The sequence below is a fragment of the Cucurbita pepo genome, chromosome 1, assembly GCF_057944985.1.
Source record: "Cucurbita pepo subsp. pepo isolate OVF chromosome 1, ASM5794498v1, whole genome shotgun sequence".
Lineage (NCBI taxonomy): Eukaryota > Viridiplantae > Streptophyta > Magnoliopsida > Cucurbitales > Cucurbitaceae > Cucurbita > Cucurbita pepo.
In genome coordinates, this window is record NC_141798.1 from 8,596,623 (window position 1) to 8,617,854 (window position 21,232).

Below are 21,232 nucleotides of genomic sequence, written 5' to 3' on the forward strand. Positions count from 1 at the left end.
TTTTTTTTAAAGAACAACCTGACAATCTAACTCAACTACATCGCTAGCAGATATTGTCCTCATTCGGCTTTAAAAACTCGTCTGTTAGGGGAAGGTTTCCACACTTTTATAAATGGTGTTTTGTTCTCCTCCCAAACCAATGTGGGACATCACAATCCACCTCCCTTTGGGGCCCAGTGTCCTCGCTGACACTCTTTCCTTCCTCCAATCGATGTGAGACCGCCGTCAAATCCATCCCCCTTCGGGCCCCAACGTCCTTACTGACACATTGCCTCGTGCTACCCCCCTTCGGAGAACAGCAAAAAAGCTGGCGCATCGTCCGGTATCTGGCTATGATACCATTTGTAACGACCCAGATCTACCACTAACAGATATTGTCCTTTTTGGGCTTTCCCTTTCAGGCTTCCCCTCAAAGCTTGAAAACGCATATACTAGAGAAAGATTTCCACACCGTTATAAACGATGTTTTGTTCTCATCTCCAGCCAATATAGGACATTACATAACTCGTGTATATCCTTATTAAAAATATTAAAAAGTATACAACATTTGTAGATTTAAATTAAATTAATATGGCAATTGAAAAGAAAGAAAACAATGTTGTGAAAAGTGAGAAGAATCTGATTAAAAATGAAAAGAGGATCTAATTTTATAAGGTAAAGAAGAGGACAAAATGAGTTGGAAATTGCAAATAATTGAAAGCAATGGGAAACAGATAATCCAAAGGGTGGCCCTGTCCGGCCACAGTTACCAGCAACATATAGCGAACATCAACCACTCAGTTTGTTGCCCCAAATAATGACTTGTATGAAGATCAAATTAAATTTCCCTCTTATTTCAAATACAAAAAATTAATAAGGATTGTAGTTTTGTACATGTCCTTTTGAGCAACACAGCGCATAAATTAATATGCTCATCTTCCATTCTATCGACCCATTTATTATTTGTCACGCCCTGTTTTAAGCCTGTCTGCCATTCGCCAAGACTAAAGTGTCAATTCTTTTTAATGCTACAACATTTGTTCATGCACGAATCTTGCTACGGTGGATCGAAACGAGTCGTGGCTACATGTTTAACAAAGAGATAAGTGCGAGGGTAGTGTCATTCACCTACGATCTGATTCTTGGAAAGCAATTAGGATTTTAAGAAAGTGGGGTTAAGTTGAATTAGGGTCAACTAGGTGCTTTGTAGTAGAGATGTCAACGAGGTGGGTATGGGAATGAGGAAGTAGTTCAATCATCATCTCCGTGAAATTTTCTATTTATTTTTGTGACGATCAAGGAGAGAATTTCCCCTAGAGAGGAATCGAGTTCGTCACGTAGGTTTTCTTTTCCTTCTTTTTATATATACTCTTTAAAAATATTAATTTTGAAGCAATATAGTTTCTATTAAAATAAAATAAAATAAAACATCCTAATAAATTTAATAATATTTTATCGATAAGAATAAAATATAAGAAATTTAGTTTTGAGCCTTAGTTTTAACATATATATACAAAAATTGAACAAGGTAAGGCGAGATAGAGATTGGACATGGTCGAGAATAGGGAATCTAATCTCGTCCTCGACCCCGTTTAGCTAATAAAGGTAAAATCTCTCCCCACTCCCTACCTCATTCTCCATTTAAACGAGGATTCCTCACTCATTAACATAGTCGATTTAGCTAGGGCTCTACGAGTTAAATGAACATCTCTATTATTTAGCTGTCATAGTCGACTTACACCAACAAAAGGTCTAAGTTATTGTCATAAGTCGTATAGAGCGGGTTTCGTGGTCCATATCTTAATTTCACCCATAACAGCATTATGTGCAACGCTAGAGAAAGAGAAAGAGAAAGGCAAAGATTAAAGAAAGTGAATAAAAGAAGGGTTGAAAATGGGTGAATGAAGAGAGGATTTATCTTTTGTGTTATGAAGAGTTGCCGTCAGAGAGTAGGAGAGGTCGAAGGGACCTCAAACTCAATGCAGTTGGAAGTTGGCTCGAGCCGCGAATATTATTACACTATCAACACCAACTTTATTTCCCCATCACCCCCTTTGCCTATAACACACCCGTGGGGTCATCATGTTTCATAAAGCCCCAACCCTTTGGGTACACCTTACAATACAATCCATACCCTACTTCCCTCTACAACTCTAGCATCCATAGCTTGTTTCCTCTATTAAGACGTTTTCTCCAATGGTTGCTCGTAGGTCAATGAATCATAATTATAGATGTACTCGGGTTCGGTTTGAGAATCCTTTTTGATGAACTAGATGTTAGGTTGGTGACCCGAACCATCCTAATAGTTCACAACCAAATCCTCTTGAATTGAGTTGAGTTTGTTAGACGGGTTTGATTTGGGCTTCCCCAAAAGGCCTCATACCAATGGAGAGAGTATTCTTTGTTTGCCGATGTGGGACTTTCATCATCCAACACCTCCCCTTAATCGAGGCTCGACTCCTTAGTCATTTTTTACTGCCTTCGAGGAGGCTTTCACTCATTTTCTTTTGGAGTTCTTTGTTCGATATTTGAGGATTTACCAATCTATTGGCATGACTAAGTTTTAGGGCATGACCCTGATACCATGTTAGACGAACACGACTCTCCACAATTGTATGACATTGTTCACTTTGAGCATAAGCTCTCATGTCTTTGCTTTGGGATTCCCCAAAAGGCCTTGTACCAATGGAAAGAGTATTTTTTGTTTATATAAACCCATGATCATTCCCTAAATGAGCCGATGTGGGACTTTCATCATCCAACAGAGTTATCGGTTTTTTATTACTTAAAAAAATCATACACATAACATTAATAAATAAAATCTTATTAGGGTAGTGTTGCGACTCTATTTTCGAGTTTCTAATCTAAAAAATGCTAAACCCAACCCAAATTGAGAAAAAGTTGGTCGGGTTCTTGGGTGATAAGAACGCTCCTTATCATAACTCATTTATTTCAATATTGTTCAAATTCTATGAAGAAAACATGTTATTAGATCCATTTTTTATTATTTAATTTAGAAAGTTTTAAAGTAAGTCTTGTATGTTTCAAATATATCATATGATTAGAATTAGTATAATGATTGAATTAATCAAATAAATAATAAATGTTATAATTGATTTGAAGGTGATATGAATATCTTTTCCAAGGTGGCATTTTGTCAGCTTTTTTTCTTTTATTTCTTTCTTCCTTAATCATAGCACAAAATCATGATAATAATAATAATAGTAATAATAATAATAATAATATAAGTATAAAGAAGGGGCATTAAAAAAATGCATATTCCACTTCCACATGGTTGTTTATTAATCACATATTAAATAAAATAATCTTGTTACTGAATATAAAAATTCAAGTAATTATAGCTAAAAATAGCATTGCAGACGCTCAAGTTCACATCGAGCACATATTGCTGACAGATATCGTTAGCTTCACAGTTTCAAACACTACTAGAAAGAAGTTTCACACCCTTATAAGAAATGTTTCGTTCCTTTTTCCAACCGATGTAAAATCTTACCATCCCTTCTCTTGGGAGACAAGCGTCTCACAATCCATCCCTTGGGGCCAGCGTCCTCGTATTCACACCTAATAATATGGGCAAAATCATGACACATTTTCTTTTGCTAGGGCTATCCCTTTAGAAAATGATATGAATGTCAAAAGGAGTGTGCTTTGAAATGATGATGAGAAGACAAGAAATGGTGGGTGGTTTGGAGAAAGGTTGAAAATGGTAAATTAAATGAAAGGAAGTTTGGGTAAGTAATTAAATTATGAGTAATGAGTGGTGAAAGGGTTTTTCATTATTACGATTTGATTTATTAAAGAGATATGTTTTTTTAACGCAAACGTCCTAATTCAGTAATTAGGTTCTACACGGCTTTATGATTTATGATTTGAATTGGGTAGTCTAAATTGGTTGGAATTATCGAGTTCTATGAATATCCCTACTAGTAATAACCGTGCCTATAGATAACTATTAAATTTAAAATTTTAATAATTTTAAAGTTCGTAAAATAATAAATTACATTGTAGCGGTCACTTTTAATAATTTTTTTTACCAACCGCCTCTCTTTTTAAGAGTACCTATGTAATGGATGGAGGAGCAAAATGCCGACCCGTTTCACCTTTTACAAGGAAAAGATAAATCTTTTTAACTCAAAATTTACCATAGTATAGTTGGTAAAAGAAAGATAAAAAAAAAAAAAAAATTCTTTATTTATTATTATTTTTTAAATTTAATCATTAGATTTGATCCAATCATGATAGGCCTAACCTTTTCGTCAAGGTCATTGGATCAAATTATGGCTCGTTTATCAAAGAAATCTTGCTTCCTCCAAGACGATCATATCAATACTACTCGTCTTTCAATCCTATCTTTTTTTGGTTGGTTTACTTTTGAAATTTAAGTCGCAAAATTTCAATCATCTTTAAAAATTGTGTAAGTATTAATTCAAATAATAATAAACATAAATTTATCCACAAAAAAGAAAAAATAAAATTATTGTGGATGATGCGTATGATATTAATCTCAAATATATAATTTAAGAACGTAATAATTGAGTAACAAGTTAGAAAGACTTTGTCTACATGAATGTTGTTGTAATACCGGAGTAAATAAGAGTTACATAAATGAATCAAGACCATATCTGAATTATAGCAGTTCTAAAGATAAGACGACTAAAAATAACTTTAAATACATATACCAATAAAGTGCACTTCTCTGTTAATGACTCTATCATAGAAGTTCTAAAGTTATTATCACCATTGTGGAGAGTCTCGTGTTCATCTAACAGAAACAATACTATGCTTAATTGCTTGAGAATAGTTAGCTCATACAATTATTGGTTTGACTTTATTGGGCTAGAAGTGGATAATATCATACTATTGTGGAGAGTCTCGTGTTCATCTACCAGAAACAACTCTTTGTAGAATACTATGCTTAATTGTTTGGGAAGAGTTAGCTCATACCATTATTGGTTTGATTTTATTGGGCTAGTGATGATATTTTAACAAGTGTCGGACCATCAGATGTCTAATCCTAATCTCTAATCTGAATTTCGAATCCTGATCCGAATCCTATATGGTCGAAAATTCGTATAAGACAGATCTCTTATATTATAAAATAAATAAAGTAAGAAAGAAGTAACGTTGGATGGGAGTTCCATGTGGCAGGAATTTAGTCCTAGCTTTGGATGGCCATTTCCGTAGGCTTTTCTTGTAAAGAACAATTGGGTATTTAGAATTTTTATGGATACGCCAATGGGTTCGCATTTTGGCCTATAATGTTCAACAAAAAGTAGATACCCACAAAATAAAGAAATAATGGAGGCCAGTCATCATAGAGGTCCCATGCATTTTGGTCAACTTTTCTATAGTGAAAAAGAAAATAAGGGGTATAAACTAAACCAATCCCGAGCATTAGTTTAAGATTAGAACTTCATTTTAGTTATCAGTTCGAATTATACAACTCAATTATTAAGAATCATTGATATGATTATAGCTACGGTTATGTCTGGTTCTTTGTTGTTAAAGCCATAAATTACGGTTCATGATCCCTTATAGTGGATAATATCGTGGGTGGGTACGGTTTATTGTTTGTTGCGAGAGCATTACACAAAGGAAGGGGTCCCAAAAGAAAACAAGGGAACCCCAATTGACAAAATGAAGTTTTAAAGACAAAACAATATGTATTACAGCCAGAGACATCAGATTTGGCTTACCCATTTGCTCTCCATATTGTGCCTGCGGACACATGGCGCCCCAACTTCTCAAATTTGTCAATATTAATGTCTTTCTTTTCTATCAGAATGCCCCTCCTAACACCCCATTGGCCAGTTGGTAAGGGGACATTGACAAACCACCTCCCCCACTCCCCACGTTCCATATATGATATATAGCTGCCAGTTTTATATCGTTAAATATATGATATGTTCTTTCACGGGGTCGGACGATGTAGCTGCTAGTTTTATATCATTAAATGTATGAAATGTTTTTTCTCTCGAGTTCGACTGTCGAAAATAATGACTAAATTATTAATTTAGATATTTTAAAAAAATTATTATTGAAAAAACGTAATTGAGCGGAATTGGGCTTGGGCTTCGTATTCGAGCCATGATCTGAAATTGATTGAATTGGGCTAAGCCCAACTAGTTTCGGTATGGGCCTAATGGGCTTCGTAAGGTGCGATGGTTCCAAAGCAGGAGAGAATCTTTACGTATGGCATAAAATATGAACACACATGGTGCAGCACATTTTATTTAATCACAATTAGTAGAGAATAATGTTAAATCAATGAGGTTTGCCAACTAAACTATCACTAATTAAGATTAGTTTGTTTACCTAACGATAGAAATTATACCAAATATATAATTCTTCCAATATTTATTAGTAATTTCTCAGCTAATTAATAATGATTCTATTATTTGATTCTATTTGTATTTTTTTAAATAAAATAATTCAGTTGCTTATTATCTTAATTTTTATATATATTTTTTCTTTTGGATAAATTTGATAAATACGTAAATTTGTCAAGATTATGTCATAAATCCGTGTTGAATAGTTTTTAAAAATGATAATAATAATAATAATTTAATTATATTGATTTTATGATTTAAATGCAATATTATGCTAACACGTGTGAACCATGACCACGTGACAATCCTCCTGCGTCCAAAAGGTAAATTTGTTTGAAATTATAATTTTAAAATTTGTTTTTTACTTTGTAAAAGTATTTAATTAAATGATTAATTAATTATTGTTTGTGCAGATTTAACAGCTGTTCGTGGAAAATGAAATTTTAGTAATTACCGTGGATTTTTATCATTTATAGGTAAAAAGTCAAATGGAACCAAATTTAACGACAAGTCGTCCAAGACCAATTGGGATTTGGAAAATGAGTTGACTTTGTTGAATGGGACGGTCCCATTGGAATTGATTGTATGGTGAACAATGTTTTAGACTTTTTGGAGTGAAAACGGTTCTCCTTCTCACAGCTTCCACGACCCAGCCACCGAATCTTGTGTTGGATGATGAAAGTCCCACATCGGCTAATTTAGGGAATGATTATAAATTTATAATCGAGGAATACTCTTTCCATTGGTGTGAGACTTTTTGGGGAAGTACAAAGCAAAGTTATGAGAGGTTATACTCAAAGTGGACAATATCATATCATTATGGAGAGTCTTGTTCGTCTAACATCGAGACATAAAAAGGAAAAAGAAAAAAAAAACTGAAATTAAATAACCATATTAGGAAAATAATATAAATGACAATAAAATAAAATAAAATAAAAATAAGAAAATGTTTTATAATTGTTTTATTTTTCATCTTTCCACTAAATTTATAACTTAACTTCAAAGCTTATAAATAATTAGTTCAAAGAAATAAAAAAAGTTAGATATTAATGAAAATTTAAAGTCAATAATATTTTTAAAACATTTTTAAAATTCCAAAAGTTATTTTTGAAAATACAAAAAAAAAAAAAAAAAAATGCGTAAAGAGATTTGGGCCGAAGAGAAAAGCCCATGAAGAGGGCGGAGGAAGCAATCCGGCGTCCGCCGTCCGGAAATTGCTAATTCCGAATTAATCAAAACTTTGGGTATCAAAACGAAATTCCAAAATAGATCAGAAATTAAAAAAAAAAAAATAACAATAATAATAATAAAAAAAAAAGGAGGACACGGTCACGACTCAGCTGGATTGAGGTCGGCTTGAGCGAGTCAAACTGGAGCGCGTGGGCCCACATCCAAACAATCAGTATTAATATATATATATACTCACGTTATCTAACTGGAATTAGAGCGGAAAAAAAATACACCCAAAACCCATAAAACAAAAACACGCAGAATTTGGGAACTTTGGAATAATTTAATTTTTTTTTTTTTTTTTTTTTTTTTTTTTTTTTTAAAGATTCATAAACGACGACAAAGAGAAACGGCTCTCTCTGCCTTTTGCTCTGTGTTTTTTTTTTTTTTTTTTTTTTTTTTCTTCTTGCTTTTGATTGATTCATCTCTATTGTAATTTCATCGTCTGGCACCAATCATTGTCGGAGACAGATAGATAGGCCACACACCACAGCCCTTCTTCTCGCCCTCCAATTCCTAGCCCTCGATTTTGGCCCGTTTCTTGTTTTCAATTCGATTCAATCTTTTAATCTCTTCTTTTCTCTCTTCCCCAATTATTCTCTCTTTTTTTTTTTTTTTTTTTTTTTCCGCTCATTGTTGTTGTTGTTACGGATCTCTCTCTCTGCGTACTTACTGAGAGAGAGAGAGAGAGAGAGGGCTAAGCAAACGCCTAAATACTTTCCGACTGAATCTGCTGATTTTCGCCGCCTTTCTCTGATTCTTCTTTAACTGAACCGCTGCCGCCGCTTCACCATTTCTGCTCAATCGATCTGTGCTGCGGAGTTTACTGCTTCTTCAATCGACGCTTCACCGGGGATATCTTAGCTTGGTATCCCAGGACCTAGTTTTTGTTTTTTGTGTTTCTTTGAAAGAAGAGAGAAATGTGGTGGATTATGGGTGAAGGTGGAGGTCATTACTGCTCCAAGAAATCCGATGATATCTGTGGCGAAGTTTGTGATCAGGTACTTACTATTTTTGCCCTTTGATCTGTTTCTTTTTCCTTTTTCTTTTCGGCTTGATTCAGTTTTCATCGTTGTGGAATTTTGTTTATGATTTGTGTCTCGTTTTTTGTTCGCTGTTCGAGTTTTTTTTTTTCTTCTGATGATGGAGGAATCTATGCTTTTGAGAAATCTTTTGTTTCTTCGGTGCTTGATCGAGTCTTTCGATGTTAGGGCTTTGTTCTCTCTGTATTTGATGGTTTTAGGGGGAAATTTTCGTGTAAAAAACGAGCGCCATAGCGCTGCAATTTTTGTTTCTTCGCTGTTGTGTTGGGTGTTCTATTTAGCCTGGAGATCTGAGTGTGGGAACTCTGAATATCATATCGAACGGCGCATTCCACTTAACAGAAACTTCAAGAATAAAATCTGCCCTAGCCGAAATGAATTTGTTGGTGTAATTTTTGAAATTTTCTCGTTATCAAAATTGCTTTGAACATCAAACGTGGAATGCCGCCGCTCCTTTGGGGGATACATTTGAGATCGTTTTTCATCTCAAATCTGATTTTCAGAAATGTTTTCTTTCTGCATGAAGAACGCGACTTCATTTTTTATGCACTTTGAGAATCTAATTGGAAATTATATGTATTGGAGATTTTGAGGTTGTCTTGATCATGATCCAAGCTCCGTGGACTTCTGTTTTTATTTTTCTTTTTCATTATCTGTTCGTGTTCAAGATATCGACCAGGCTTCTTTTGTGTATGCAGGAAGCTAATCGAGTTCTGGGCATGTCTAGACTTCGCTGCATTTTTCGTGGATATGATGTGAAATCCTTTCTTATTCTTTTTGCGTTGGTGCCGACGTGCATCTTGATCATTTACCTCCATGGACAGAAGATCTCATACTTCCTACGGCCATTATGGGAATCCCCACCAAAAGAATTCAATATGATCACTCACTACTATGATGAGAATGTACCTATGGAGAATCTCTGCAAACTCCATGGTTGGAAAGTCCGTGAGTTTCCTCGACGTGTTTACGATGCCGTGCTGTTCAGTAATGAGATTGAGATGCTTACCTTGCGATGGAAAGAACTCTACCCTTACATTACACAGTTTGTTCTCCTTGAGGCAAATTCAACATTTACTGGGAAGCCAAAATCATTATACTTTGCTCGTAATCGAGATAAGTTCAAATTTGTGGAGCCGAGATTGACTTATGGCACTGTCGGAGGGAGATTTAAGAAAGGTGAAAATCCGTTTGTCGAGGAGGCATTTCAGCGAGTGGCACTTGATCAGCTTCTCAAAATTGCTGGTATCTCCGATGATGACTTGTTGATAATGTCTGATGTCGATGAGATTCCAAGTGGGCACACCATTGATCTCTTAAGATGGTGTGATGACATACCAGAAGTTCTTCATCTACAGCTTAGGAACTATTTGTACTCATTCGAGTTCCACGTTGACGACAATAGCTGGAGGGCTGCAGTCCATAGATACAAATCTGGTAAGACAAGGTACGCTCATTATCGACAATCGGATGACCTGTTGGCAGATTCTGGGTGGCACTGTAGCTTCTGCTTCCGTCGTATAAGCGACTTCATCTTTAAGATGAAAGCATACAGCCATAACGACAGAGTTAGATTCTCTAGTTATCTGAATCCCAAAAGGATTCAGAAGATTATCTGCAAGGGTGCTGACTTATTTGACATGCTTCCTGAGGAATACACTTTCAAAGAAATTATTGGAAAAATGGGACCGGTTCCTCATTCCTTCTCAGCAGTTCACTTGCCATCATATCTTCTGGAAAATGCAGAACATTACAAATTCCTTTTGCCTGGGAATTGCGTACGAGAGAGTGGCTAATCTCTAGCTTTCATATCTACCTCCCTCTGAAGGTTAGTAGCTTGTCTGACACCACGTGGACCTTCCATCCCGACAGTCGTTGACCGGTACATGGCCAACCTTGGCGACCTTTGCCTCCAGATAAGCTAATGTTAATTCTTTTGGAAGTTGAAACTGCTTGGACAGTTGAACTAATTCCATGGGTTGGAAGTTATGTGTAGATATCTGTTTTCTTTGAGTGGTTTGGTTCAAGGAGTTTATCTATTCATTGAGTGGGTGAACTTGCTGTCACAAAAGCAGCAAATTAGACAACCCCCGTGCATTGCCATTGTATTTGAGGCTCTTGTGCTTTCTTTCTTCCCCTTACTAGGAAATTTTGTATACACGACTACTATTTATATCATGTATTCATATCTACCAGGTTTCTAGTTCTCGTTCTGATAAATTGCTTATTGTTACGACTTCCGAGCCTGTTCGAAATGACTTTTCAAGCTATGTTCCTGTTATATTAGCAGTTACTGAAATCAGATTGGTATTTATTAGGCAGCCTGGTGGGTAGGTTTCCATCAATGTAGAAAGATTATGTTATCTTTTATGATGTCGACACTCTCTGTCATAGTTGGAACCAAGTGACCAAATTTACTCTTCGACCTAGCACAGGGACATGAGGTTGAGACAAATCTGGTCAGATATTTTTGGTATGTCGGAGACCTCGCAAGGTTTGTTTCTGTGGTATATAGGGGCTGTAGATACGAGAGAAGTGTCTTGTTCTTCAACTTGATTTTCCAATGAAAGAAGGCTTTTAACTTTATTCTGGCTTTTCAATGTCCTGGATATTCCTCAACTGAATAACTTTTACCCTTGCTTCTTATGGGCTGTCTCTTTCGTGTTCCAGCTAAAATAAGAAAAAACCTTAGTGACCCTTCTCCCAAAAGAAGGTATTGGATTCAAATCTCATCCTTATGGAATGGAATTGTTCTTTATAGGCTTTTTGAGGCGTTTCAATTGTTCATTCACAAAAAAGAAGCCATCATTTTTCTTTCTCTGGCAGGTTGTTTATCTCCTTTTGAAATTCGACGACATGGCTCCATTCCTTTTGGATATCTCCGTTCTCTGGCAGGTTACATTTCTGGCTCCACTCTCGTGACCCGAAAACGCCAGAAAACCAGAGACCTCATGTAATGTTCAGCGACGACAATGATGTCGTATCTGATGTTCATGAGACAGGCGGAGGAGGAGCTCATTAGGCTGAGGACAACCACTGTTAGCTCCTGGTTCTGTATCATTATCATACCCAATGGTAAGTTAATTTTTGACTCAGAATTCTCAGTTTGTGGGTTTCATATATAACTGTTCTTATTTCTTTCTAATTTGCCAAAGGTTTCAGGTCTGTCTGAATCTCTCTCTCCCTCCTAATTTCGATCCGTTGGGTCATGGTTTCTGGGGTCAGGACAGACTCGTATCAAGATCTTCATTTAACTTACTGCCTGAAATGAGTGGCCAAGAATTTTGGGGTCCCAGAAAGATTGGATCTTTGGCATAAGGTTAAGAAATGAAGCATATAACCGGTGGAAGAATTAAATTGCCTCCTCCATATTTGGTATATCAAATAAATACAAGAAAAGAGTTACATCTGGTTCATTGCAGATCATTCTTCAAGCTTCAATATAACGAGTACAGACAAGTTTCAAATCTTTGTGATAGAAAGAGAAAAGTAACAAACATTTGATACAAACGATGGTCGTGTCCCAACACGCCCATAGCTGAATTTCTGGTCATCATTTTGCACACCACACACACCATTTCTTGTGTTGAATGACTTCTGAACTAGATTTTTCACTGAAGAACAGAGCCCCACGCATTGGAATTGCCAGTTTTGTGACTGCCCAGCTGCTCCAAGCCATTTAAAGCTCCCTGCTTTAACTGTTCTTAGCTTTTACTGATGAATCCTTTTGAATTCTAAATTGATTTTCTGGGTCCTTTGAGTTAGAGCAGGAGCTTAATAGAACAGTGCAGGATTTATCTGAAGAACACTTTTCCTATGCCTAATATTCCATTTATACAATACACAAATATAAAGGGAAAGTGATGATATGGAGAGCGATAAGAGAAGAAATGTGAAGAACAAGAAGAAAAAAAAAAACCCTAAAACAAAAGTATGCTTCAAAAAGCTGCAATTTAGCAGTGGATGATGAAGAACACACACTATTCAATGGAACGACAAAGAGGGCAAGTAATGTGCTTATTATCAAACCACTTAGAAAGACAAGCTTTATGAAAAAAGTGCTTGCAAGACAACTCACTAACTTCCTCATCAGCTTCAAACCCACAAAGACAAACACAGCACTCTGCCATGGCACACCTCGAAGCAGAGCCCTTCTCTGTTCCGCCATTATTGAAGCTTTGACCCAAAGATTTGAACTGGGTAATTGAGATTCTTCTTTCTCTTCCATTTTCCCAATCGAATTCTTCCTCAGAACTCGAAGGATTCCCACTCGCACTCATCATTTGTATCACAGATCTCACCAAGTTCTTCAAAAACGCCATCGACATTACAGTGTTCATCACAAGAACAGGTAACAGCAACACTCCTTCAGCTGAAGGGGGGAAATTCGAGAGACCCATCTTCAAAAATCCACAAACCTCCCAAAATGAACTCTAATCCGTTTCAGGGTTTTGGTTTGAGTTGCAGAAGAAAACGAAGAGAAAAGAAGAAATAGGTTTTGGGGCGTAAGAAGCACAAAATGTATCTATCCAAATGGTTGGGATAGGAGAGAATATACCATTTATACATTGACTGAAGTCTCTTAACCACCAATATTTAACCATGGTTTGTTTACTAACCATGGGGTTGAGGTAGCAGAAGAAGAAATCACAGGTGATACGTGTGTTGCTTTGATTGACTGTCGTAGTAAAAAAAAGGAGAAAAAACAACACCTTTTCATTGGAAAAAATGAAGGGAACATCTGTACTGCCACGTGTCAGAAGGAAATTGCAATGACCAATTTGGAGGTGACATGTGGCGAAGGAAGATGATGACGTTTTCAGATTTTAGTGGAACTTTCCTGATTTCAGTAGCTGCATCAATCTAGAGTTTGCTGACTGTCTCATTTCAGCTTTAACAACTTCAGCTAAACTTTTGTTTATCTTAATTATTGATTGATTTTTTTAATGTTAATTATTGATTGGTTTTTTTAAACTTAATTATTGATTGATTTTTTTTTATTTTTTATTTTTTATTTTTTTTGTTATGATTTATGAACGATGACGGGTGAAGAAATGGAATACATACGTTGTTGAATGAACGATGTGTTCTATGTATAACCATACAATTAGTTGAAAATATTTTGGTCAATTTTCTAAATAACATCTTGAAGTCGATAAGATTTCAACTTTTAACTCTGATATTGAATCAAAAACTTAAAAATCAAACGTCGGCCAGAAATTTTTTCTAAAATTTATTAAATTTTACATAAATTTAACTTTGGTGTCGTTTTTCTTTAGAGTCTTGTTAACTTCAATATAGCTTTAGTGTTGGTATTGCGCGCCACCCCATATGGTAGACGTTGGATCATGCATCCGTTGTCTAGGACGTATGTCATAAGCTAAGATGGTCTAGCTATCATGAGACATGGGATGGCATCACGATGCATGAGTCGTATTGATGGGAACCGAGATGACGATGAGATGTGACATGTCGCAGACGATTGAAAATGCACACGTGGGTAGCGTGTGCGGCCGAACAAATTTGGATTCCGCACAAGTGATATTTAGTTGACGAAGATAAACCTCACCCAAGGTCCGACAAAATCACAAAGCGAAGCGAAAAATGAGTAAGCGTGTCAAAATCACGACACCGCATGATTGGAAAAGTGTGATCGTGGTAGTAGGTAAAAATTATAAAAAGAATTGAACGAACTTAGAAGATTTTATTCCTTTTCCTTTACTTTATAATAAATGAACTGTATTTCATCATTGAATTTGCCAAATAATAAAGTTAAAACTAATTTTATGAACTTCGTAAAATGCTGCCTTGCATGCAAGTGTGTAGGACATGTTACAAGTACTTAATATACTCTTGATTGGCAATAGACAAAAAAGAGAAACAGCTGTGGGATACTTGTAGCATACTCATGAATATGAATATATGCCATTACAGGAAAGCTTCTTCTTTCAGGTTATGGATCTTCCATCCTCAGTGTGACAACAGCTTGCATACGTACCAATTTTCACCCATCGTCTCATGTTCACTCATTTGTGCAGCAATTCGAAATTAGACGATTCTAAATCATAATTCAAAAGAGAACAAAAGGATCATACACATGAATAGAATAGCTAAAGAGCTCTTAACATGTTCGAGATAATTGTGCATCTAAAATTCTTCATAAAAGTAAACTCGTAAAAATGAAATAAAGCTTTTTGAGAAAGATGGAAGATACGGAAATAAAGTATAAGTTTTATGCATTGGCCAAAGTGAGCATAACTCAACAACGGTTGGCATGCACTATTTTCTTGGAGGTTCAAATCTTCCTCGTATTCCAACTGCTACCCCTATTGTAATAAAAAAAATCTACCTACCGAAAATTCTAAACTTAATTATTATTAATATTATTTAACGAATTTATACAACTCAGTGAGAAATGGTAAGGGATTACGGGTACTAATAATGGAAGAGAGTCTGATGGGTCCCTTAATGTTTGGCTGAATTTGAAGGATCAATCCCCAATGACTTGAAGTACGCTTTCTCCGCATTCGCTAACCGACTTTGAAACATCGTCCACTCCTTCCGACATCTTTCTCTCACCTGATAGCCAATACAAAATCCACATCACTTTTCACATTCAAATCACTTTTCACATTCATTTGTTTGGGTGATGTGAGTTCTACAACATCTAAATAATCTCCTCTCAAACAATTTTCAAACTGTGAAAGAACCATGGGAAAGAGAGATAGAGAGAAAGAGTACCCCTTGCCATGGCGCTTTCCCATTTTGAGTTTCTCCCTGCACAGAGGAATTAAATTAGAACAAGAACCTGGATTAGTATTTGAAGAAAAAGATTTTCGGTTTACCTGGCTCCCGAGCGAGGGAAGGCCTTGATGGACAATCCACTGAGCGTCTACAACTCCAATCTTCTCATGTGCAGGCTGATTGGAAGAGTTTGTGTTAGAAAAAGACCAGGGAATGGTAATTATGAAGATGTCAAAATATAGGAAAGGGTTCATGAAAGCTACCACTGACCTCCACACATTTTCTAATGGAAAAATCAAGACCCCACCCATGGATTAAATCGTTCTGCAAATCCATTTATAACAGGAATTAGAAAAACCATTTGAAATGGTGAAGCTAAATTTCAACAGGAATGAAGAACTCAGTTCTTACTTGAATCATATACCAGACACAGCGCCAAGCATCTCGTGAGAACACTGGAGCCATGATCTCTACAAAACTGTAGAAGGAAACAAGGACAGTATATTACTCTATCAGCTGAAAACAAACAGATGGGGCAGAATTCACATTTCTTCTTTTTCGGGTTATCTTACGCGGCACAGGGAGGCAAATTCGGCTCCGTGCACCATCCTGCCCTTTCCGAAGTATCTCTGCACAAAATTAGCCAAAACAAATAATGTTAAGACTTCCAGGTTTAATTGAATGATTTTCACAATGCAGGTATTTAAGGAAGTGAACATAGTTGTTCCATGAGTCCTACTTATGAACTTCAAGATCATCCCTTTTCTTTGTCATCTGCCATGTCAACCCTCTGGTAGGTTCTAAACCAGGTTGTGAAATTTCCAAGCCATGCTTCTTCACCAATTTTATATATCTGTATTGAAAGTGGATAACCAAAGAATGTTAAACATTTGAATAAAGCAATGTGTCATTTAAGCTATTCTGTAAATAACTCACTCTTCCGCATCAAAGTTCTCAACTCCCAGGTCTTCATCCCACATAAAGATGTAGTCATAAGGTGCAACGATGTCAGGGTGCAAGAATCGTTTGGCATACCACCTGAATAGGATGTTTGAAAATTTTCATTTAATATGGCTACAAAATTTTCTCGGCATTCGCTGTAATAGAACAATACATACCATTTACTCTGCTTTCGAGCACTCACGTGAATCGCTCGTTTCGACCATTCAAAGTCATCCCATTCAGTTGTTCGGCCATCGTAGTGAAACAGAAGAATTGTGAAGTTCTCTGAAAACTGTGAGGAATCATATTCAGTCTCGTATGACCACAAAGAGAGGGGTGATAGTAGACATAGAGTTGGAGGAAGAGAGGGACCTTTTTTACTGCTTTATCAATGTTGTCTCTCTGGTTATAACCGACAGTGAAGGTCACAAGGTAATTTGGTTTCCTAGTTAAGTCCTGCAAATATTTATCTGATTAAGCACAACAATCTAGAACAAACCTGTATGTCAAGTAAATATGATACTTCAAGATGTCAAATAATGAGAGTGTTTCTAAAACATAATACTTAATGTAAAGTCATATATTTGACATGACGACATTCTCAAAACTGAGTTGTGCAAAATCAAAACACACCTCACTGGGATTACCCCACAATCTACGTAGATAGAAGTCTGACTCGGCTGCAACAATTCCTGGGGCTAGTCTTTCGGCTCCTCTAGGATTTGATGGAACCCAAATCTGCATCACATCATATTTAGAGAAAGGTAAGGTGTATGAGTCTGAGGTAAATGAACTACATAAAGCAAAATAATCAAGCACCTGCTTTGCAAGTTACCAAAGACCAAATACATGCAATAGCCATATAGTGATGCAATTTTCGTTTTTTAAAAGAAGCTTGTAAAGATCAAGAAATTGAAGTAACATATTCATAGAATGTCAATATTCTAGTGCTCCCACCATGAAGAAGAATTTTAAACAAAGGAGTCCAAACTCCAAAGCTGTGATATTCCCATACAGTCACGAATGAAATGTCTTTTTATGTGGAAGGAAAGGGAAGATTTCGAAAGGCAAGTTTGGCCATAGCTATTTAGTTCACAAGTATCCCTGCTTAACTTTAGTCATCACTCCCCTACCATGTTTCATTAGAACCTTGAAAAATTAAGCCAATAAACTATTGACCAGAGATAGGGAAAAGACGTGTACAATTACAATTTTTAACATGATGAGATAGATGAAGGCAAGGCAGACAATGAGAAAAGGGCTTTACTACTGATATGTTTGGCCCCAAGGGGAAGGGAGTAATGGCCTAGATTCTTTAAAGGAAATTGTCAATCTTCATCCTAACCACTAGCTAATTCACCCTCTAGAGCATTTACCATTTTCATGTCGTAGGCTCGCAGCCAGCCTGTGAAATCCGTACGGACAAATATTGCAACTTAAAACAGGTAACAAAGTCGATAAAATTCATTGGAATGATCAAACCAGTAATGAGATTACTTTTCATGACATTTATGGATCTAACGCCAAACATATAATTAAGAAAAATTAAAATTTAGAAGGCCATCAGAAGCAAATAAACGCGTGCGCACACACACATGTATATATATATATATATATATATATATATATATATAATTCATCAAAACTTGTTAGTACGTATTGAGGAAATAGAATACCTCTGAGGTACCATTCAGATTTTGAGAATTTTTTAAGTCTCTACTACCACCCGATGGAAATCTTTTAGGTGCTTGGGTAGAAGAGGCTGATTTTAGGTCAGCATTGTACATACGGTCAATTTTCGGGATAAGTCCAGAGGGGACACCTAGCTGCGAACATCATTAAAAAAAAAAGGACAAATTGGTTTCAGTTTATACCGAAGAATTGATATCAAACAGTAACCATGTTAATGCAAAGGAAAAAAGAAATTTGACTGAGCATTAAGACTTCAACATCAACCTTTGTTAGTGATAATGTTGGGAAAGATATTCCTATAAAAAAGCCCAAAAACACTCCCACAAAAGTTACTATAATAAGCCTCATGCTGTCGTTTGGCTTTCTATTCACAGAACTGCATCAAAGTAAATGCATATTTACAGAAAACAAGTCAGTACACAAGAAATATGAAATAACACGAAAATAAATTATTAATTGTTGGATTTTCCCAATTAGATTATGACATTTGCAATAATGAACCTGCGATAAAGGATTCCCATGCTATCTACAATCCTCCAAGTTGTAAAGATAGGATCTTACTCTCAGATGTACAAAGCGAGAATGGGTCTGCATGATAGACAAAAATACACTTACTGTTGGGTACAAGATACAAATAAGACATTCCATGAAAGAGGACGGGAAATTCAAACCACATGAACAGAGATGTGTCCAACTATGCTTCAATAGAAATCCAAAATTGAACATCATACAGAAATGAAAGACAAACTTATGGCTGCAATGGATAGTCATAAGTCATATGGAAGTAAACGAAGTAAGTTTAAGATCAGAAGAATTATGGCTGCAGTGCTCAAACTCACACATCAAAAGCTCTTGGAATGTATATCAGGTTCTGCTATAAATTTCAAACGTACTTTATAAAGCGAGGATCTTCCCCTCCATTAAACGATTTCATTCTTTTTTTCCTACTCTTTGATGTTCAACGCATGCAACTAGACCTTAAACAAAAAAAATGCACGCAACCGTGTGCTTCTTCCTTGTCTAACATACACTAGAGACTCTATTAAGCAAGCAGACATGTGCTCCCTTTGAGTAAAACAATGGAAGAGAAGAATCAAGCACCCAAAATCCGGCTTTTCTGATTCAATCAATGGGAGAGAAGAAGCAAGCACCCAGAAACCGGCTTTTCTGATTTACACAACTATGCTCAATCCACACAACTTACAGAAAAAGAATGACATTGCGGTACATTTCTCAATTAATTGGGAAAAAGAAAAGAAAGAAAGAAAGAAAGAAATTAACCTTGCGTCCAATTAAAGATTGAAGGATAAACGAATTTTCTTTTTCTTAAAAAAAACCCCAAACATGAAATTAGCTCAAAACTTCAGAACCAATTCTAGGACATTCATGAATACCCAAAAGTCTCCGCGATTAAGCATAAATGAGCTCCATTCAATATTACCACATAATACGAACAGTATAGGAACTAATCTAGCAATAATTAGCTCTAGCCAACTACTCTTTCTAATTAAGCGAGTCAACGATTTAACAATAAAAACAAAAGTCGTTGAATTCCATACCTTCAAGTTGAAGTAACTTCAAGATTTTAAAATGAAGAAACAACTTGAACAGCAATCAGTTGCAGCTCATAGAACACTGATTTCTAGAAAACTTTCACCAGTCTACGTTTTCTATTTTCAATGAGAGGCAATTAGAAAAAGGAAAGTTAAGAAGCAAAAATAACAAATAGAACGCACAGGATTAGACTGAGACAAAAACAATAAGAACTTACCAAATAAAGAATCAAATACGACAAGATCTGTTCCGCTACCGCGAAATCACGAGGAAAACCAGTTCCTGAAATCCTTCTCCTGAGATCGTGAAAAAGAAGTTGCAGATGAACAGAATCAGCGTGAAGGAAACGGCCAAAACAATTAACAGAGAAAAATTTCAGTAGAAGAGAAAGACGACGACTCGCTTTCAAATTGGATTGTTTGCTCTCGTATTTATTTTCATGTTAAACCTTGGTGGCGTTTTCTTATTAAGGTTCTGCTGTTACAGTAGCGGGACATCAAAGGGGTTTTTGGGAATTTTGATTTTTTTTTTTCTTTTTCAGTTCATTTAATCATATATTTAATGATTTAGGTCTTTTTATTTTATTTTATTTTATTTTATTTTATTTTACGTTTTAGAGGGGTACTATTGTCATCTGTCTAATAAATAAAAATAAAAATAAAAAAACAGTTTTATTTTGAAGCATAAAATGAAAAAAGAAAAAGGAGCGCCGACTTTAACCATGGCGTCACGATTTTCATTTCCTCGTGGCCGATTTTGTAAATTTGATTGTATTAAAAAATTAAAGAAAAATGTTTATAAATATATGGACAAATGTAGAATATGGAGACCGTGGTATTGAATTTTAAATAAACTAATTAAGGATGATGCAAATTCATGTTATTTAAATAATTATTAAAATATTTTAATTGACACCTGTTGACAATATATTTGATTTATTGGTAACATATATATATATATAAGAAAATAATAATATAGTAACAAGAAGTTCACATTTAATTCAAAACAATCCAACCGGCCTCATCGTAGGTTAGACGCTATTCCACTTATGACCTTCGATCGTTTATTAGGGTGAGAGAATTATAACCTTAAACTTCTTAATCGATAATATATATATATATATATCGAAACCTGAGGAAAGGAAGTCCATGGGTTTGATTACAGCAGGTGGAGGAGATTTGAAGGAATTATATAAAGCAATAAATGAAGTGGAAGGAAAAATGAGGAAATAGTTTAAAGAAGAATTGGTAATCGTCCACATGCCAGAAGGGAGCACGAAGTCGGGCATTGCGCACAATGAGGCCGATTCGCCGTTGCGGCAAGTGCCTATGACTCATTAGTCATTAATATAAAAAGAAACAAGAAATCAAATGAAGGGTGGGGTTGGGGTGGGGTTGGGGTGGGGGTGGCTTTCCACTTTCACATCTTGATTTTAAAGGAAGAGGTCAATGGGTCTCATTGATTGCACCAGATGTGGACAACCCTAAATTGAATATTACGCCCAAAGACTAGAAAAATTAGAAACAAGCAATCAATCCTTGAATGAAGTTGACCACAGATGGCATATATTACAAAAACATCCAACTAAATATCTAATTCCAAACTAAACTAAACTAAAAAGTTGTCCAATGGAAGGTTGGAGGAGACGACATTAACTCCACCGTGAATGTTTGGATAAAAACCAATACTCGGTGATAA

The 21,232-nt window shown here is 35.8% G+C and overlaps 3 protein-coding genes across 7 annotated transcripts; 1 reads left to right on the top strand and 2 right to left on the bottom strand.

The window, feature by feature from the left end:
- Positions 1-7,914: 7,914 nt before the first annotated feature.
- Positions 7,915-10,838, top strand: LOC111809899 (uncharacterized). The gene is made up of 2 exons (XM_087127546.1): positions 7,915-8,560; positions 9,301-10,838. The coding sequence occupies exons 1-2, from the start codon at positions 8,480-8,482 to the stop codon at positions 10,396-10,398; spliced, it is 1,179 nt and encodes a 392-aa protein (XP_086983672.1). The 5' UTR covers positions 7,915-8,479; the 3' UTR covers positions 10,399-10,838.
- A 1,108-nt stretch (positions 10,839-11,946) lies between these two features.
- On the bottom strand, positions 11,947-13,108 carry LOC111805935 (putative E3 ubiquitin-protein ligase XERICO). Its single transcript, XM_023691239.2, has one exon. The coding sequence runs from the start codon at positions 13,000-13,002 to the stop codon at positions 12,583-12,585; it is 420 nt and encodes a 139-aa protein (XP_023547007.1). The 5' UTR covers positions 13,003-13,108; the 3' UTR covers positions 11,947-12,582.
- A 1,571-nt stretch (positions 13,109-14,679) lies between these two features.
- LOC111780139 (uncharacterized) lies at positions 14,680-19,982 on the bottom strand. 5 transcript variants are annotated; one of them, XM_087129268.1, is made up of 17 exons: positions 19,938-19,974; positions 19,752-19,830; positions 19,540-19,650; positions 18,482-18,568; positions 18,245-18,356; positions 17,965-18,114; positions 16,922-17,026; positions 16,661-16,744; positions 16,465-16,580; positions 16,283-16,384; positions 16,086-16,199; positions 15,919-15,975; positions 15,758-15,824; positions 15,617-15,670; positions 15,448-15,522; positions 15,344-15,379; positions 14,680-15,181 (listed from the first exon to the last, which is right to left on the bottom strand). In XM_087129268.1, the coding sequence occupies exons 4-17, from the start codon at positions 18,499-18,501 to the stop codon at positions 15,068-15,070; spliced, it is 1,206 nt and encodes a 401-aa protein (XP_086985394.1). In that variant the 5' UTR covers positions 18,502-18,568; positions 19,540-19,650; positions 19,752-19,830; positions 19,938-19,974; the 3' UTR covers positions 14,680-15,067. The 5 variants fall into 5 exon arrangements, with proteins under 5 accessions (XP_086985394.1, XP_023516217.2, XP_086985397.1 ...); XM_023660449.2 differs by having other exon boundaries at positions 19,752-19,981; XM_087129271.1 differs by lacking the exon at positions 19,540-19,650 and having other exon boundaries at positions 19,752-19,982.
- Between the last annotated feature and the right edge of the window lie 1,250 nt (positions 19,983-21,232).

Excerpts from the sequence above, each read along its gene's own strand:
- LOC111809899 (XM_087127546.1), top strand. The coding sequence starts at position 8,480 with ATGTGGTGGATTATGGGTGAAGGTGGAGGTCATTACTGCTCCAAGAAA. Across the intron at positions 8,561-9,300 it reads GTGGCGAAGTTTGTGATCAG|GAAGCTAATCGAGTTCTGGG; the intron begins GTACTTACTATT and ends TTGTGTATGCAG.
- LOC111805935 (XM_023691239.2), bottom strand. The coding sequence starts at position 13,002 with ATGGGTCTCTCGAATTTCCCCCCTTCAGCTGAAGGAGTGTTGCTGTTA.
- LOC111780139 (XM_087129271.1), bottom strand. The coding sequence starts at position 18,501 with ATGGGAATCCTTTATCGCAG. Across the intron at positions 18,357-18,481 it reads ATGGGAATCCTTTATCGCAG|TTCTGTGAATAGAAAGCCAA; the intron begins GTTCATTATTGC and ends ACTTTGATGCAG. Across the intron at positions 17,027-17,964 it reads ATCTGAATGGTACCTCAGAG|ATTTGGGTTCCATCAAATCC; the intron begins GTATTCTATTTC and ends GATGTGATGCAG.